The sequence below is a fragment of the Lepidothrix coronata genome, unplaced genomic scaffold (genome assembly GCF_001604755.1).
Source record: "Lepidothrix coronata isolate B3197 unplaced genomic scaffold, Lepidothrix_coronata-1.0 Scaffold48, whole genome shotgun sequence".
NCBI classification, from domain to species: domain Eukaryota; kingdom Metazoa; phylum Chordata; class Aves; order Passeriformes; family Pipridae; genus Lepidothrix; species Lepidothrix coronata.
Window position 1 is genome coordinate 2206164 of NW_016690228.1, and position 19212 is coordinate 2225375.

General features: G+C 41.4%; 2 protein-coding genes across 3 annotated transcripts; one reads left to right on the plus strand and one right to left on the minus strand.

Moving 5' to 3' along the window:
- Positions 1–1534: 1534 nt before the first annotated feature.
- On the plus strand, positions 1535–4448 carry NUDT15 (nudix hydrolase 15). 2 transcript variants are annotated; one of them, XM_017815094.1, is made up of 3 exons: positions 1535–2217; positions 2307–2497; positions 2755–2967. In XM_017815094.1, exons 1-3 carry the CDS (start codon positions 2063–2065, stop codon positions 2820–2822), a joined length of 414 nt encoding a protein of 137 aa, XP_017670583.1. In that variant the 5' UTR covers positions 1535–2062; the 3' UTR covers positions 2823–2967. The 2 variants fall into 2 exon arrangements, with proteins under 2 accessions (XP_017670583.1, XP_017670582.1); XM_017815093.1 differs by lacking the exon at positions 2755–2967 and adding an exon at positions 3091–4448 and having other exon boundaries at positions 1932–2217.
- Positions 4449–7020: 2572 nt separating this feature from the next.
- Positions 7021–14150, minus strand: MED4 (mediator complex subunit 4). The gene is made up of 7 exons (XM_017815092.1): positions 13989–14150; positions 11778–11844; positions 11245–11415; positions 10814–10871; positions 9776–9862; positions 8891–9022; positions 7021–7781 (listed from the first exon to the last, which is right to left on the minus strand). Exons 1-7 carry the CDS (start codon positions 14087–14089, stop codon positions 7609–7611), a joined length of 789 nt encoding a protein of 262 aa, XP_017670581.1. The 5' UTR covers positions 14090–14150; the 3' UTR covers positions 7021–7608.
- Between the last annotated feature and the right edge of the window lie 5062 nt (positions 14151–19212).

Consider the following 19212-nt stretch of genomic DNA (forward strand, 5'->3'; position numbering starts at 1 on the left):
ACTGCAACTAATAACAGTGTTAGCAAAAGGAACAAGGGATTGGGCCTGAAAAGTAGGTGCCTCCCTTTCAATAGCCACCTGGACATATGCGGGTTTAAATACACTGAGCTGTTTGTCTCACAGAAGTATTTTGTCAGATGAAATATTAATAAACAAGTTACAAGAACATATAAATCATAACCTTGCAAGCTTTTCATCATACTCTTATGGCAGAAGATGCACCTTACCACTTTCTCATTCTTGCTTATTCTTATGTCTTTCTTCAGTGGATGTCTGTTCACTGTCAAACATAGAAACATCAGCCTACATTTACTTCATAATCTGCAAAAGCTGACTGCGCAGCAATGTCATAAATAAATCCTAGAGTTAAACCAGTTAAAACAGATTCAGTCAACAAAATGCTTATTTTCATACAATATTCTTTATGATAATGTTTACAAATGTAAGGTGAAAAATTGAAACAATTATATCTAAACATCTGTATACAAGCAGATTTCAAAACCTTAACAAAAAAATAGCTATTTTAAAGTCCTGTAAAGGAGTAATATATCACATCCTTCTTGTGATCAATAGGATACTAAAAAGAAAGAAAAAATCTTAGCCTACTGACAAAAATTAGTTGTTTATAAAAATATACTTTTTATATTCTTCATCATCATCTTTCTGTAATATTTTCATTGAATTATATCCTGCTAACATTCTAAACAAGCATAATGACTGTATTTTTTTGTATTTAAAAATGTATCAGTAGAATGACAGTGGGTCACCCTCAGTCTTGTTACTAAATCCTGTTTGGTAAAAGGTATGGGAAAATGGTGTACGCAGAAAGTAGAATGTTTTTATTGTTCAGATAAACACCCTTGTGGTGTTTTAATGTATTGGACCAGAATGAGCTTCGTGGCTGAGGAATAGGGCTTTTGTAAGATGTAAATACAAAAATGTAAATGTAATGTAAATACAGAAGTGACATAACTGACTGATGTTTCATCTGGAGAGTAAGATAGTCCAGCTGTACTGGGGGACAGATACAAGTGAATGAGCTTGGCTTACAAAAAGTCAGGTTTGTTAGCTTAGCAATTTGCTTATTATTATTATCATCATAATTTGTAAATAATGTCAGTAATTTGGAGTGTGGACTGACATCACAGCTAAACAGCAGAGCCAGCCACTGCCAAAGGGTAGCTAGCATGCCCAGCCAATCACTTCTGCAATTTCCTTCATGCCCACATTGGGACTCATCTGATGCTGTACTGAGCCAGTTCAGGCAATTAAACCTCAGAAAACTAATCCTACAAAAAGTAGTGATTAAGCTTCAGCCATTTGGCCCTGTGACCTTCACATGTAAATAAAAACATCTGTACAAAGGTATTTTAAAACCTTACAAAACACAAGAAAAAAAAACAGTACTATTTGAAAGGTCTGCAAATAAGAAACTTTGTATCCATTGGGATCAATAGGCTGAGGAATGGGAAAATCTGACAAATTTTACAGTTGTGTGTAGGAAAATGAAAGTTTGTACATATCTCTGTAATTTTAAAAAATGTAAAAATCAGGTAAATATTTGCTAGCAGAAACTCTTATTTCTTCTTTATCAGCCAGGAACTGTTATTCTGCCTCTGGAGCTCCGCTTAGCTAAGTTTGTAGCTTCCTTTTTAAATAACTTCAGCGGAAACTGTGGCCTAACCAAAGAAGGGCCGCTTTTTAAGATCTAAACAAATCTGTAGTCAGAGACCAACTGGCTCCACGACCTCCAAGAACCCGAGTTGGATCTTCCTCGTTTTCAGCTGCCCCTCATTTGCACAAACGCGCCTTCAGTTCTCGGCGCCTCCCCAGTCCCTCTGCGTTCAGCGGCCAAAGAACCCCATACAACAAACAGAAGCATCGCTCCCTCCCCAGCCTGCCTGGGAAGCTCAGCGACGTCACCACCACGTGCACCTTGCGCGCTCCCGTCACACCCTCCGGGCAAGGGCCTCCCAAAACCGGGGATCCCAAAGCCTGATTGGCGGAGTCGCCCTCGCCCGCCCACGGGGAGAAGGAGCGTCCCCAGGCGCCCAGGGCTGCCATGGGTGAGGAGGTGGCGCAGCCCCGGCGGCCTGGGGTCGGCGTGGGGGTGGTGGTCACCAGCGCCGCGCACCCCAACTGCGTCCTGCTGGGCAAGAGGAAAGGCGCCGTGGGGGCCGGCACCTACCAACTCCCCGGAGGCCACCTGGAGTTCGGGTAGGAGCCCTGCGCCCTCCCCTCCCCGCCCTCGTGTGCCGTGCCGTGCCGTGCCTTCCTTTCCCTTCCCGTCCCGTCCCGTCCCACAGGGAGAGCCTGGCGGAGTGCGCGGCGCGGGAGACGCTGGAGGAGGCGGCGTTGCGGCTGCGCCACGTGCGGTTCGCGTCGGCCGTGAACTCGGTGTGCGCGTCCGCGCGGTACCACTACGTCACCGTGCTCATGAAGGGCGAGGCCGAGCCCGGCGCGGAGCCGCGCAACCAGGAGCCCGACAAGAACGAGGGTCAGTAATGAATGGGACGGAACAGAAGGGACTGGGTGGGAAGGGACCTTAAAGATCATCTAGTTCCAACCCCCCTGCCACGGGCAGGGCCACCTTCCATTAGATCAGGTGGCTAGTGGAAGATCTAGGTCAGCTCCATCCAGCCTGGCCTTGAACTCTTCCAGGGATGGGGCATCCACAGCTTTTCTGGGCAACAGAGAAGTTGCTCGGGCAGAATGACTCTGCATGCGACTGAGAACTTGGCTTTATGTTGGTAGTTTCTGCACGATCCATCCTGACTTGCAGAGGAAGAATTTTTATAACACAGAATCACAGAATACCCTGAGTTGGAAGCGACCCACAACGATCATCAAAATCCAACTCCTAGCCCCGCACAGGACAACCCCAACAGTCCCACCATGTACCTGAGAGCCTTGTCCAAACACTCCTTGAACTCTGTCAGGCTTGGTGCCGTGACCACTTCCTTGGGGAGCCTGTTCCAGTGCCTGACCACTCTCTGGGTGAAGAACCTTTTCCCAAAATTCAGCCTAAACCTCCCCTGTCTTAATTCTATACTCTGATTTTTTTTCTCCTTCTTTTTTTTCCCCCTGCAGGCTGGGAATGGGTTAAATGGGATGAATTTCCTCCAGCAGATCAACTATTCTGGGGCTTACGCTGCTTAAGAGAGCAAGGTTACAATCCCTTTACGGAAGAGCTTGATCATCTAAAGGGGTACACAGGAAGTCACCAACTAGGGTAAAACCAAATTGTACATATGTAACACACCAAAGGACAGAGCTGCTTTTTTCGATGTGAAAGAAAAAAAGGGTTTATTGTGCTCACGCTGCCCATGTGAAAATATTACCCTTCCCAAAGCCAGAAAGATGCCAAATGTTTCAGTGCTTTTACCATATTTCACACAACAGTGGTCTCTCATTCCAGAGCTGTTTCTAGCTGTAGTGGTTAACAATTAATATTTGCTTTTATAGCAAACTCAGAGTGTTTTGTCTGGTTAATCTTTATACAGATGAACAGCCCTTTGGAAGTTAGAACTAGCCAGAGAAGCTTACTCACTTAGAAACAGTTGCAGCATCAGGTCCAAGAAAACTTTACTTGTTTAAACCACTGCCCTGCTTTATATGTAAACTTACTTTGCATGTCATGCTGCTTTCCTATAATTATTGGACCACTTTTAAAACTCAGCCTTGTCTCTTAGCTTTAGTTATGAAGTTACTGTCATGAAAAAAAGTTACAATTCACAGACAATGCCTCATTCTCCTGCAGACAGCAGTGTATACTTGAAAATCAAGGGTATTATAAATACGAAGGTTATGATGGCTTATTGCAGGGAATGACATTCCCTGATCCTTCTTGTCACTTGCTTTTGTAACAGAGTTCTGTTTGCGGCCTCAGATACATTGAATTTATCTGTAAAAACGTCACAGATCTCTGCAGTTGATCTGACTTAATGTTACTAAACTCTTATAATGGTGCCTACTAGGCTGACATAAATAACAAAATTCTCTCATTTATAGGTGTAGCTCAATGGCAAAAGTGATACTTTTTTGCTAAAGGGAGTTGTCAGTATTAAACAGCTCAGATGGTGTAATTCTGTATGGCTACTGGGACTCGATAAAATTGTGAATTTTCAGTTTGACGTGATTAAATGACTGAATTGGTAGTGAAGATAAATACAAAAGATACATACAAACCCAATGCATTTATATTTTTAATTTTTCTAGAATCTGTAACCAAATTTGGTTATTTTCCAGCTGTAGTCACTAGGACATCAGCAATTAATTTTAGGATACGCCTTTTCAAGAAATCGCTAATTGGCTCATTTTTTTTCTTGTCAGGGTTCTTTAACACAGTTCTTGTCTGTTTCTTTTAGATATACTCATTGTACAAAAATGTTGTGAGATATCTTTAATTTCTTTTTAATAAAACACAAGCACAATATTGAAAATTAAAATTGTCTGAAATTATGAGTTGAATCTTCAGTTCTTAAATAAGCTTGAAGGGTTTAAAGCTCTTCCTTACTTTGCACGTACATTTTCTTAAATGGAGATGACTCTTTTTTGCTGAGAAGCAGGCACAGTGATACGAGGCATAAGGACACTACTGCCGATGGAAAGCCTCCTGCCTAGAGTTTGAAGTATTACCTATGTGCAATTTTCCTTACGACAGAAACCCTTTCTCTGAAGTGAAGAAAGAAGATAATGTTATACAGCAGTTTTGGAACTGGACATATCACCGAAAATTCCTTTGCTACTGTACCTTTGTAAAAAGCTTATTTTTTCTATTCAGAAGTAGAGATTTGCTTCCTGAAAGCAACCTTAAGTACACTGAAAATTATTCTACCCAGCAGTCAACAAAGAAGCTGTACAAATAGTTGACAGATGTCCTACCCATCTGTCACAAAAAATAATGAGGAAAAAAAAAATTAAATTATTTAGTACAATTTTAAATTTTAGAAAGCCTCTAGCTCCTAATGAGAAAACAGTGGCCACTGTAAAATGCCTTGTCATGCAATAAATACTTTCTTACCCTATTTTGTTAATGGTTATATTTATTCTATCTCTTTTAAATACACAAATAGTTACTGAAATGAGGACACAAACAGTATCTCCATATGTCAGCCTTTCTGTATCCTTTTTAAGTGGACTGATTAAGTGACTACAATGCATTACTGCAACCAGCTGTCAGCAATCCCCAACTTAAATAACCGTCTGTATGTATCATGCATTTGTATTTCCCATCTCCACCCCACCCCCCAAAATCTGGTTTAGTAGATTTTCGCTGCTAAGACCCAGTTCTTTCAACTAAGTCTTCACTTTGCTTTTTGGTACTTTTGCTAAACAGAAAAATATATTATGTACATATCTAAACCACTGAATAACAACACTCAGTTATAACTTTGTGGTTCACTAAACTGCTTGTAACAGACAAAATTCACCTAAAACGGCATTATTCTTAGCCAGAGTTGAGAAACATACTCATGAACTGTACACAGTTTGGAGCACTGATGCAAAAAAAGTGATTAGAATGCATCTTATATCCAGAGTCTGTTTTTATGCTAAGTGAACAGTGGGCAGAGCTGTTGTCTTACCTATTTCTTAGATGTAACACATTGGTCCCATTTAATCCTTTAATAGAGTAACACACAACCCAGAAACAGAAGTGGTCTTTGCTTCAGTTCCTTCCTTTCCTGTCTGGAAACAATCACCCTCTCCACGGTATTTCAGTTAGTGAACTACGTGATACAGCCATATAAGAGTATTGGGTAGGTTGCAACATTACACTTTGCATGACTTAAGTATCTATTTTTGTATTTCACTCCAAGAAAAGAATGTCCTTGTAAGTTAAAAGATAAAAGAGACTAGTGAACTGCGTGTGTCATGTGTTGAGAGAGGCATTTAGAAAGAAAATGCTAATTCAATGATACAAAGCATTAAGAAACTCCATTTTGCAATATTGTGTATGATTCTGATCACATGTTTTAAGAAAAAAAAACCATGAACGGTGTAGGCAAGGTTAACTAGGATGACTGAGACAGGGCATGTGTATTGGGATTAATGTGAATTAAAGAGGAAAGACGTTGAAGGTAAACATCTAAGAGGAAAATATGATACTGAATAAAGGTTAAAATATAGATGCATATGAATAGTCTTAGATTGTGAAAGAAGTGACAGTTTAATAACTCTGAAGATACTCCCAAAAGGAACAGCTGAGACAAAAACAAATTGCCCATTTCTCTCGAAACAAAATACACTGCCCCATATTATGTGATTGAACCTGACTGAAGTCCTTCTCCTTTCTGCATTCCTATGGGATTTGTACATATTTTGGTCATATGTGGCAGCATTACAAAGACTGACTGAGCAAAGGAGGAAGTACCTGATTCATCAGATACTTCCTGTAAGGAATCTACAAAATGGAAAAGCGAAGAGAACTGTGATCTGTGCTGCAGTCAGAAACCTGTAACTGCCAGGGGTAACAGTTCCCATTAGTTTTCTGATTTGATCAGAAGGTTACCAAGAGAAAAGCAGCTGTGACAAAATGACTCCTAATGCAAAATAGAGCAAGGAAAGGAAAGCCAAAGGAAGTGCCTTTGGAAAGACAAAATAACACTGTAGTTGAGGCAGGACATGCAACTGACCAAGTAAACAAATTAGCAGGTTCAAAGAACTAAAGAAAATTACAGATGACAAGAATAAAAAAATCTGTGAGCACTCTGAACGGAAAAGAGCTGAACCTGTGGTGTGCCTCCAGGGTCCCAGGACGCTTAACCAAGTGTTGGTGCAGCCTTGTGAATGGGCCCTCTGCTGCCTCAGGGTCTGCCCAGCTGCATGTGTACCTGATAGGGTTCACCTGAAAAGGACAGGCTTTCTGTTTCTGACTCCTCCTCAGCTGCTTCTAACACTGAGTGGGCATTTTGCAAAGGCAAAAATGGAGTACAAACTTCTGAAACTCAATCAGAATTCAACCACGTGCTGGGATAAAATGTTGATGTTACAAGGTAACTCAGATTCAAGTTTGGAAAATTAAAGTTAGATCAAAGCTGAGTTTATTTATAACAAATCATTCATTATATAATACAATAATTACAAACTTTTTTTACACCTTATTGCCGTATTTTTGTTCTTGGTAAACAGATGATCAAGAACATGGATTTAGGCAGTAACAAAAAAACAGATACTAAAATTACAAACTTCATGTCTCATTTCTGTGGCATAGAAAAGGTTATCATCAAAAGATCAAAGTTACTAACAAACATACAAGGGGATTCCCCTTACACCTTTTTTCCCAGGAACTTTTGTCATCTAATGTATAGTGAATACATATATATATACACATGTGTCTCTTGCAAACATACACATTCATACAATCACTGAAAATTTTACATCTCTCCCCAGCAGAAAGCTCCCAGTCATTTTACTTGAATATGTAACGGAAAAACAAAATCTACAGTCCGTGGTTTTAAATTAGTCACCCTATTTCTGAGCCAGCTGTTATCTTGTCCCTACAAAAGGCTGCCGGCGTAACAAAAGGATATTGCAGTTTGTGACAAACAGCATCCAACCTACCTTCACCACAGGAAAGGTCTACTAGGGATACTGTCCCTCTTGTACCTAGTCTGAGTCACTGCTGCTGCTTGAGGAGTCTGTTGACATAACTTCTACATCATCTTCATTCTCTTTATTGTGTCCTGGAGGCTCCAACATGAAGTCATTACTATGATTAGGAGGTAGCATGTTCATTGACATATCACTTGACTGCCAAGGATACTGAGGAGCAAGCACATCTGGAAAAAAACGGGCATAACCAATCAAACTATCAGTTTTGTATATCAAAAAAATTCAACATGACAGCTCAACCAGAACTTCAATTTGAAATCAAAACAAATCTTAAAATCCTTTCTGAATTTTGGACAGATGAAATCCTCCAGTAACAGCTGGAAAACATTTAATGATGGAATCATTCTCTGACTGTAAAAGTCTACTCTGCCAGAGAGGCCAATTTATGTAGATGGCTCTTGATCTCTCATCACCCCACTTCAAAACAGTAAATATTCATACAGAGCTCAAAAGAACAGAAAAGACACGTGGACCCATCCTCAGCATTTCCCTGGTGGGTTGCTATGGACAGATGTCAGGGTACTACTCCTATTCAGCTCACCAACCCATTTTATCCAAGGTCAGAGGTTTACAGATCAAGCGGATACAGAATTTCAAGTCACTTCCTAAGAGGTGACAGTAGGATTACACAGATGATCAGAAACGCAAAAGCCAAGTTTAGAGAAATAGTTTGGGTTTTTTTAACAAATTCAGCATAATTTTTGAAAGCGAGCTTTCCATAATGCCTGAAAAAGTGGCTTAAAAGACAGGTAGGAACTGTTTCTGATCTCCTATGAATCCAAACTAAAAAATTTTCCACAATTTAGTGCAATCATTGTAGATTAATACTGAACATGTACAGACCAACTGAACTCTTGATTCAATTACTGTAATTTACTGCTAAATTCTATTTTAGCATGAATGAATGAATCCCACTGAAGTCAATGGAAGTGCCTATTTCACTAAGTAATTAAGGGATTCAAGCTCAATTCCTACAGTCAGTTGTCCCTTGCCATGTCTTTTCAATCCAGAACTTTTAAGCATAAACTTAAAGAAAGGCAGGGGATAAAAATAAACCTCTTTTCTTCCAAATACAGCTTTCACAATTCCATACTTTGTCATCACTACTAAGAAAATGTTGCTCTGAAAATGCTTCTTTCTAATATGATTTAATATCACTTAGTTTAAAGCCATTTAAAATAAATGAACTCTGATTTGCCTTTGCTAAGGGAAATGTGTAATTGCTGTGACTGTACAAGGAATAAAGAAAAGCAAAACAAAACTGAGTTTCTCTTACCTGGCAGTCTGCCCGCTGCAAGTGCATCCCCTGGTAAGTGTCCATTAACTCCATTGGTGGATGGGTTGTTCATCTGACCCAAGAGACCACTCCTCATTTCCAGATCTGTAGGATATGGCCTACGTGGATCCCCTTAAAATAAATGTTTTGAAATATTTAACAATTGTCTTGCAGACATTAGTTTTCTCTTCAGTGCCAAGTTTAATGACCAAAAACCCCCATACTCTGCTTAGTAAGCAACAAGCATCACACCTGTTTTATTAAAATCCAAGCCTGGCTTTCACTTAGACTTTCTTTGTTCATTCAAACTTGGCAGAAAATGCACATTTAAAAAGAAAACAAACAACCCAAACCAACTATAACCAAAAAACCCTACCACGTTTAGAAGATATCTTTGCTCTCCCTGGTACTGTATACCTAAATGGCAAGGACAGGAACTGGATCAAACTCATTTTCATTTTGGACAACAAGGGAGTAGTACCCAAAACTGAAATAGTCCTGAATGAAAGTCCTGCTTCTGACTCCATGGATTACCAACATCCTCTGAAAAGAATCCTGTAAGGGGCAAAAGGGAACACAACCAGGCATGCTTAAAAGCCTTCAGAATACTTGGTTTTAACTTACAATCCGGGCCAACATTCAGGGGAAAAAGGCAAAGGAGAGCAGAGGATGCCAGTCAGTTAATGGAAATACATAGTTCCATAGCCTTTTGAATACATGTGAAGTGGATATCCATTTTTGTTGAAAATATTAGATATAACTGCTGAAAACAATATTACTCTAATAAACCCCAGTGGTTTTCACCATATAAAAACATTATAAGAATAGCTATTAACCATGATTTATTACAAAAAAGAAATCTATTGTCATAAACACGATAGTTACCTGGTACCCAAGTCAGAGGGGCACAAACAGCATTGCTAGCACTGATCCTATGGGCATATTTAATTATTTCTTCAGAGGAAATGGCACCTGGAAGAATGGAAAAAAGTTGCTGTATTCTCAAGAGATTGCATCATTTAACTATTTCAGAATATTGGACACTAATATCTAAAAGACTGGGAATGTGATTTTGCCAAACATTAAGAGCCTGGTTCAAATGCAATGACTGTTCAGAAGATTCTCAGACTATGCAAAGATGAGCTTTGCAGTGTTTTTACAACCACAAGTTTGGTACACCTTCAATGTCAACAGTTCTCCAACCTCATGAAAAACACAAACCAATCTCTTAAAACAGTGTACTTGACAAACACAATTTGTAAAACTTCAACACCTGATTTTTTATGGAGTTTTCTGTAGTAAAAAATTTTTTTGTTTGTTTGTTTAGTAATTGTAGAGCATACCTGTAGGAGTCCTTCTAAATATGTGCCTCTATTAGAGTAATAGAAACTTTATGAAATTCCTTGATTTTTTAGATGAAAGAGGTATAACAAAAAGATAAAAGACACTGTAAAAAAAACCAAACCAAAAACCAGAGAAAATGCCTCCCTCTCCCAAAAAAAGGTCAGTTTAGCTTGGCAAGTACCACAGTATGTCAGGAATTGCTACAAACTAGTATCAGCAGCTAGGCAGTCTTTCAAATACAATGCACATACAAACAAACATTCTCTCCCTCTCCTCAACAAACCAATTGATGCAATTTGGTGAGACACTTAGATAATCACATATACTATTATCAGTCCAAGAAGACAGTTGAGACACTTTATAATTAAGATGTTTCAAAAAAAAATATTTATTTCCTGCTTTTTTATTCTGAGGAAATGGTTATAGTTTCATAATGAAATGGAAATTTGTCTACACATAAAGCATCCAAAATCTGTGGTAGCAGAATTAAAAAAAATAAAAAAAAAGCCCCAGTTTGAGCTCACTAGCAACTTTCTTTACAACTGCATTTATGTAGTATGTACCATCATTGATACTCACCTTTCCGCGCCTTTTCAATTGATTTCAGTTTTTCCTTTGCTTGATAAACAGCTGTTGCCTAGTTGCAAAAAAAAAAACAACCACAAAGTAAACCAAACCTTCAATGCATCTTTAATTTGTGCACATCTACATAAAGTCAGCTCTGTGAATAAACCCTTTAGTTTAATTGCATTTGAAGAGAGAAATTATTCAGTGAACATTTTCAAAATATACAGAATAAAGTAGGTTTAGAAGAAAATTAGCATTATAAAACAAAACTCAATACCATGATAACTAAACAGCATTTGACTACTGTGAAAAAACCCAAACCACTAAGCTCTTATGAAGTTTTAAATATTTAAATCTTCTCAAACTAACATAACACCACTTTCCCCAGAACCATCTTTTCCACAAGTAGATGCTCAAAAGAAAACACATCATTATGAACTTACCAGTATGTGCTCTGCTTCTTTTAGTTGTTTCTGCAGCTGCTGAATATCATTATCCCGCTTTTCTACTACCTTTTCTAAAAGCTGCATTTCATGATGGATTTTTCCCTGATCAACTGCCAACTTCATTAGCTCTTGAAACTCTCCATCTCTCTGAATCAGCAGTTCCAGGATCTATTGAACAAGAGTTTTGTAGAACTTTTAATTTGGCTAGAGTAACAACACACCCTCAGCCATGCTACAAAGAGGAGCAAATGACATCCATAGGAGTATTTTTGTTTGAATGAAAACTGAAACAAAATTTCTTTCTATTTGCATAAACAGTCTATGAAGCATACAACAAAGGAACAACAACAGGAGAACCAAGAATGCCTTTGTAGCAGGGCCAAAACCTCATCATCAACATTAGCTTGAGTATAGGCAAGGACAAAGGGAGAAAGAAAGAACGAACAAAAGAACGAAAGAAAGAACAGAAAAAAATTAGAAGTAAGGCATTAGGCTTACCCAAAGAAACACAGTTCAGAAAGTCAGCTTACCTGGCTCTCCTCTCCCGGTTGTGGAAGCTTTTGGTTTCTCGAAATTGCCAAAATTTCTATTAGTTCCCTGAAAGGAGAACTCTGTCAGTGCAATTTTCTAGGGCATTATCACATCAAGTCCTCATAAAATTATCAGAGTACTGGTATAATTACAAAAGTATTCATGGACTTGAGTATTTCAGAGTTTTATAGTATAGTGTAGGCAGGCATGTCTCAACCAAGAGAGCACATTTGCTTCTTTTTTCTTGGAGTTCATGAAGTACTTGGATATTTGTACTCAAGAAACGTGCTAAGTTCCTGTCAAACTATAAAAGACATAAGCAGAAGCTGAGAAAAGAAACAGTATAATGAAAGTTGTCTTCACCATTTTAGTTCTCTACTTTTTCTCCATTTTTTTGCCAACTGAGCAAGTTTCACACGTGTGTTTAGAGCAATTAAGTCCACACTGCAGAGTCTGTTGTGAAACTACTTTTACAACAAGTATTTCCACAATGGTATATTAGTTGTGTATCAAACACACAAAAATACCAAAAAACTAGTAATAGTGCTAGGTTAGATGTGCTTCTCCAACAAACCTCTTGATCACACTTCCATGTAGCCAGCTACTTTGCCACTGTTCTGAAAAGCCAGTAAGAACCTCTGAGGGACCACAATACAAAAAGGCATTTTCTGTAAATTCAGCAAAGTTAATTGGCTTTTAAGGCTACGGATGGCAATTCAACCCTATGCATGAGTAACTCTGTATCTGAAGACACTGTCCTTGGAAGGACTGATTCTTTGCTTAGTCCACTGTCAGCAGCTCAGTAGGATGTATGACTGATACAGCAGTGGGACCAGAACCTTAAAATGAAAACAGGTACTTTTCAAAATGTCTGAAACAACTCTCACCAGTAAAGCTCTAAATAGCACCTTAGTCTATGTCTCTTGCTCATTCCTGAACACTACAATGATTTTAAATGGTTAAAGAAACTTGCCATTGTCACTAAAGCCTTATTCTACCTGGCCAATACTGGGCAGTACCAAATTAAATCTGTTGCAGGTAGGTCAACTACTGCCATCAAGGCCGATGTCATGGAGCACTATAATTCTGCCCTGTGTTAGCCAGACATGCACAGACACAGATTCAAAAGTATATGAAGGCCGCAGATTAGACATGTTGCTTTATTTTTGCCCCCACCACCAAACTGATATTGTGATTGTGAAAGGCCTAGCTCCAGGGTGCTGCAACACTTTGCTGATCAACAGGAAGATTCAGTAAATGCTGCTGAGGGTTGCTCTGGATTCATTATGGTAGAATATTAGTTCCAACATTTAAAAAAAGTTTACATAAAGAACAAGTGTTTGTTTTTTCCAAAACTACATGTTCTTCAGCAACCCTTGTGTCACAATAAAATCTAAGACCGAGGATAAAACCTAACTAGACACAAAAAGGGCAAGTGACCAATACCTTGTCCTACTAGTAGCAATCACAGAGCAAGCCAGCTATACGGATAGTATTATTCCCTCTGAAAATGTTTTCCTAAGCTCCTACTCTCCTCGAGAGGTGGAAAATAATTAGTTGAACTTCACTGCCAGCAACAACGGTGGACAGCTTGGATAAGGGCTACCAGTCTGGCCTTAAGAGCATGGACTAAGTATCTAATCTGAGCACTTATAACACTCCAAAGATGAGCCCTGCAGCCTACCTGGAGTCATTTAACACTAATACAGGCAATGAGCAGAATAGCTCATTTCATGCAACACCATCTACATGTTTCTGACTTCAGCATAATTTTTAGTGACTAATGCCTAAAATCGGTGTATGACGGTGCATTTCACAGGAAATGCAGGTGTCAACCAAAAGAGAACGACAAGTGGGAGAATAAGGAACCTCCCCTTCTCTCTGAAAATATGAAACGAAGCATCGCGGGCGCTTTCCCACTGGGGTGAGCGCCGGAGAGCAGCGCAGAGCCGGGCCGGGCCGTGTCCCCGCGCAGGACCAGCCCCTCTCCCGGGGGAACCGGCCTGGGAACGGCGGGAGAACAGGAGACCCTGTACTCGAGCCGGGCCAGCGATCGGGTCGCGCCGATCCCCTCCCACCCCAAGCCCAGGGGCTCCGGCTCCTCCTGCCGCCCCCGCCGGAGGCTCCGCGCACGCATGGCTCCGGCCGCCCTCGCCCCACCCCCGGTGCCCCGCCGCCACCTGGGGCCGACGGGGGGCCGAGCGTGGTACCTGGCCAAAAGCTCCAGGTCCTCCAGTGCCGCCAGGAGCCGGTCCCGGGTGCTGCTCCGCTCCCCGCCGCCCCCGCCGGCCGCCGCCGCCGCCGCCGCCATCGCGCTCTGGGCGCGGACCCGAGCGGTACCCGCCCCCCGCGGGCTCGCGGCAGCGCCCCCGCCGGCCGAGGGACCAACTGCAGCCGCACGGCGCGGCGCATGCGCAGGGAGGCCGTGGGGAGAGATGGTTCCTCCCTTTGCCGGTGGCGCCCGTGAGGCGCGGCGGGACGGGGCGGGTGGGAAGGGCCTGGGAGGGTGAGCGGGTCTTGCAGAGAGCCGTGGGCGTGAGGAGGGAGGAGGTAGCATCTTTGGTGAGGCCAGATGAGCGTCTGTGAGCGCCCTCTCCTGCAGCCGGGTCGTTGCACGAGGGTCTGCGGTTGTTGCTCTTGGAATCACAGGATCAATTAGGTTGGAAAAGACATATGAGGTCGAGTCCAACCTATGACCGAACGCTGTCATGTCAACTAGACCGTGGCACTGAGTGCCATGTCCAGTCTTCCCTTAAACACCTACAGGGACGGTGACTCCACCACCTCCTTGGGCAGCCCATTCCAATGTCTAATCGCCCTTTCTGTGAAGAAATTTTTCCTAATGTCCAATCTAAACTTCCCCTGGCACAGCATAGGACATTGTTCTGTCATTCTGTCATTGCCTGGGAGAAGAGGCCAACCCCTACGTGGCTACAACCATTCCAACTGGAGTGCATTTCCAGTCTCCGGGTTTCCACTACAAGCCTCCAAACGAGACTCAGATATATGCTAAAGACACAGAAAATAGGCTGCAAGGAAAGGGCATGCAACTGAATTACATATTGGATTTTTCAACTCAACTTCTGAGTGTCTTGGTGTCAAAACATCCCTTAGGAGCCTTTGATCAGATGGAGGATGAAATCACAGAATCACAGAATGGGCCAGGTTAGAAGGGATCACAGGTCATCTGGTCCAACATCCCTTCTGAAACAGGGTCGTCCTAGAGCGTACAGATTCTTGAATATCTCCAGTGAGGGAGACTCCACAACCTCTCAGGGCAATCTGTTCCAATGCATGGTCACCCACACAGTAAAGTTCTTCCTCATGTTCAGGTGGAAATTCCTGTGCTTCAGTTTCTGCCCATTGCCTCTTGTCCTATTGCATGGTACCACTGAGAAGGGCCTGCGTCTGCCCTCTTGGCACCCCCACTTTAGATATTTATACATGGTGCTTTACTGATGGTCAAAGAAGGTTAAGTGCTTGATACTGAAAATGTAATAAAACTCCAAGCTTTAAATGAGACCAAGCCAAGGGCTTTACCTGGGCTGGCTGCCCCATGAGTGACCGAAGCCAGCAGGGACCCATCTGACACTGCCCATGCAGACCTGTATGGCTGAGGAGGCTAAAGGCAGCTTGGCACCCATCACAGACCTCCACACACGATGGGGAGGCAAGTAACAGGTGCAAATCCTGCCCCCAACCCTGCCAGCAGTTGAGTTAAAAAATATTGTTTTATTGTGGGGGATTTTAATGGTGCTGTATATGGGCTGGTGCTGTAAATAGGCCTCTCGTTCTGGGTGGGGTCACATTGAAGCCAGTGGAATTTTATATATTCATGAAAGTTTCAGTAATGTGAAAAGGCACTGAGAGGCCAGGGTGGAGGGCAGATGAGGAAGTATGGAGAGAAAGCTAATCTGGGGCCAAGGTTTATTAACTGGGGCAAGCACTGCCACAGAACAACTGGGACCCCCAGACCCTGTGTCCTTCTCTGTCAGCAGGCAGCTGCAAGGCCTGCCAGTAAACAGCAATTCTCTTCTCCCCTGATTAGAGAAAGCACTAGATGAACAACAACATCCCTGAGTGTTCTGGTATTTACTCTGATTATCTTTTACCTTTCACAACAAGTATATTCCTGAGAAATGTATACTTATTAAAAAAAAAAAAGGCAAGAAACTCATTAGTCAGTGTTTCTTTGAATTGTGGTTTAAATAAGCAACTCAACATTATGAGATTTGTGATAAAGCAATAAGATTTGGCAACTCTGACAAGAAGAAAACTCTGCCAACGGGAGTTATTTAAAGTTCATTGGATATTGGTTATAGGAGGTTCCTGTAGGCTTATCTTTCCTTCTTCTTGTGCCCAGGAGCTTGTTCCCTCCAATCAGGCCAATACCACCAGTCTTTCACTGGAGCAGCCACCCTTCTCTCCCAACTTCTCAATTTTCTGCCCCTTTTCCAGGCAACATGTTCATCTGCCTGCTTTCTACTGCCCAGTCCTTCCCTTCTCCTTGTCCTGGGGATGTAGCTATGGCTGGGAAGTGCAGGGGTATAGGCAGAGACTTAATTGTGCTTGTGCCCCTGTGTGGGAGAATAGGGTGAGACCAGAGGCATCAGGGAATGCCTGCCTGTGCCAAGACATAGAAAGTCATTCAGACTATGTCAGAGGGGTCATCTGCTTTAGGGCAAAGGGAAAGGCTGAGTGAAATGGGCTCATGCCCCAAACTTGCCTGATGGGCTGATTGCTTTAAGACTGAGTAGATAATTTGCTGAATAGACTTCTGGAACACTTGCCCATATAAAACAAGAGAGCCTCTGTTTCTCCAGTGTTGGTTCCTCTGTTTCCTCAGTTCTTTAGTGCTTTTGGCCTTCTTTCCCCTGAGTAAACTTTTTTTCATTGTTGTGTTGTTTTTGAGCCAAATCTGCTTCTTTAAAGATCATGCCCCTCCTGAATAACTAAGCATTGTTCCTAATTTTTTTCAGTAGTCTGAGAACATTTTAGATTATGTGGTCAGAAATGTATCTTTCCATCCACAGTGAGATTATTAGACATTTCAGAGCTCTTTCATTTCACATCGTCTTTTCAGTGGTATACTAAATGTATTGTTAAGAACCTGCTAGCACAAGCAAAAATAGCTTATTTTATCCTGTTCAGTTAAGTCTTGTCTCTTCCGGAATGGGCCTTGAAGTGATGATCTCCTCTAGACAGATCCACGAGCAGCTGAGCTGATCTAATAGTTCACCAATGCCGAGAAGCTGAGATGTTGCTGACTCCTCATCTCCCAACCACAGATTTTCACTGTCTCTTAGCCCCTTGGCGTTTGCCATATGCTTCCATGAGCCACGTCAACTCAATAACAAGACTGAGGAATATTTAATTTGGGAGAGGGTGTTCATTTCCTTCTGGGTTAGTGAGTGAACTCGAACCTCATCATATAGAACCATGCCTTCAGGGTGCAGTTTTAGTTACAACTAATTTAGTATGACTGTGGGCTAGTGCTGAAAAGTGCAGTCTTCCCCATCTCTCTTCAGCCATGCTCCCCCCTTTCATGAGGTCCAATGACTGTGAGACTGCAGAATGAATCAAGTGAGCAAATGTGTTCAGTGGAAATCCATCGTTTTTCTGGTGGATTTGTTTTCTGTCAGATGAGCATGTTGAAGTCACTGAGTTCAGGGCTGGCCATTGCTAGGTCACTAGATATAAGGGAGTATGTGGCCAGGGGAGCAATGAGCGATGCTACTCTTACTAAAAATGAAGTGCAATTCAGACCTAGGTTTCCTCTGGTGCAAAGCCTTTTCTTCCAACATACTGTTGTGATTTCTTAACTCCTGGTGTTCCTACCTTACTTTTCATGAACTAGAGGATCACTTTGGAACTTGGAAGTTGAGCTGTAGAGAGTCATCTAAGAAGCCCAAAGCAGATACGTGTTTCAGTTAGTCTGTATCTTTTCCATGCTATGGTGCTTTTCAGCTATCTTCTTATTTATACATTCCAGACACCAGACATCAAGTGTTCAGTTGGCAAGTGTTGGGTATAACATACCTTAAAATAATAAGGAAAAATACTGACTACAGAAGATACATAAGTCCCGAAAGCTCTCAGGACCGCGTGTAATAAAATAGTGCAATCACTACAAATAAAAAGGCAGGAGAATAAGCAAAGAGAGCAAGAAGGAAAAGGACATAACAAAGTCTCATTTCCACTTCCACTAAAAAATGTAAAAATAAAATCCTTTCTGTCAAATATTAACTAAAATAGAAATCAGACATCTTGAGCACTGCTTGGAAGGATTCCACAGCTGTACTTTGGTCTGTGGAGATGAGAATAATCATCCCTTATTTGTCAAGCTGTCTTTACACAATTAATAGTTTGAAATGCCTCTGATAAATCATCCATTTCTTATTGCTATTTAAAAAGAAATTTTTATTTCCTTGCTCACTTATGTTAGATAGTGATTTTAGAATGAGATGAGAAAGGAAAATAAAAAAATAAAAAAGTAGCTTTGCTTAGCCAGTGTAATTCTAGAACACACTAAAGATGAGGTAAAAATATATAATACTGTGAGCCAAAGCTTATTTTCTGGGGGGGAAGGAGTATGAAACACTAGTACATATGGCCAAAACTAGCGTGTGGTGCACCATTCCAGACTGTTCCAGAACAGAATTAACTCTGCTTTGAGCTATATTAAAACTGAGTTACACTGATTTCTGCTGGTGTAAATTTGGGCACAGAGCCCTCAAGACAGGAAGTCACCCAGGCAGAAAGCAGTCCAGGCCTTCAGTCTGCTGGAGGGCTTGTGGGGACCAGTACTGCCTATGAAGCAGGAGGCGTTGAGTGGGAAAGAGAATCAAAACTGGCCCTGCATAGTGAGGGGAGGGAAAAAGGGAAAAAAAAATAATGTCCTTTGAAAAGGGAAAGCTTTTTTGACAATTTGGCCACTAGAGATATTCACAGTCCTGCCAAGTGTTCCCAGGAATAAAGGAAAATTTGGGGGCAATTAAATATGAGATCTTTTCCCTCATCAAGCTAAAAGTTAATGCTGACTACTTCATGAAATAAAACATCCAATTAGGGATAATGAGACTCCTGGGGTAACCCCCCAACACATATTAATTTTGAGTCTTCATTAAGTTAAATGTGTTTATTTGGAAAAAAAATCTCATTTTCCTTGCGGCTCCTGCTGCAACCTGTTTACCAAAAACTACTGGGACACCCACACAAGCTTCTGTAGAAGCCAGGCTGAAATTTAGAGTTGTTTACTTCCCCTCACAAAAAAATCCAAGGGCAGTGATGACAGCAGCAGTCCCTGCTCTCCCACATGCTGAATTCCAGCTAGGCTGATAGGAGTGGTAATCTACTTAGAATTAATCTCTTCCCACATCTCACTCACCCTTTTATTGTGCCCCGTTTCCTGCTAAAGATAAAGCTGTCATCTGT

Bases quoted from the DNA above. Each gene is read 5' to 3' on its own strand.
- NUDT15 (XM_017815093.1), top strand. From the start codon at position 2,063: ATGGGTGAGGAGGTGGCGCAGCCCCGGCGGCCTGGGGTCGGCGTGGGG. The intron at 2,218-2,306 runs GTAGGAGCCCTG...CCCGTCCCACAG, and splicing joins GGAGGCCACCTGGAGTTCGG to GGAGAGCCTGGCGGAGTGCG. The intron at 2,498-3,090 runs GTCAGTAATGAA...TTCCCCCTGCAG, and splicing joins GGAGCCCGACAAGAACGAGG to GCTGGGAATGGGTTAAATGG.
- MED4 (XM_017815092.1), bottom strand. From the start codon at position 14,089: ATGGCGGCGGCGGCGGCGGCGGCCGGCGGGGGCGGCGGGGAGCGGAGC. The intron at 11,845-13,988 runs GTACCACGCTCG...TTCTCCTTTCAG, and splicing joins GACCTGGAGCTTTTGGCCAG to GGAACTAATAGAAATTTTGG. The intron at 9,023-9,775 runs GTAACTATCGTG...ATTTATTTTAAG, and splicing joins CCCTCTGACTTGGGTACCAG to GGGATCCACGTAGGCCATAT.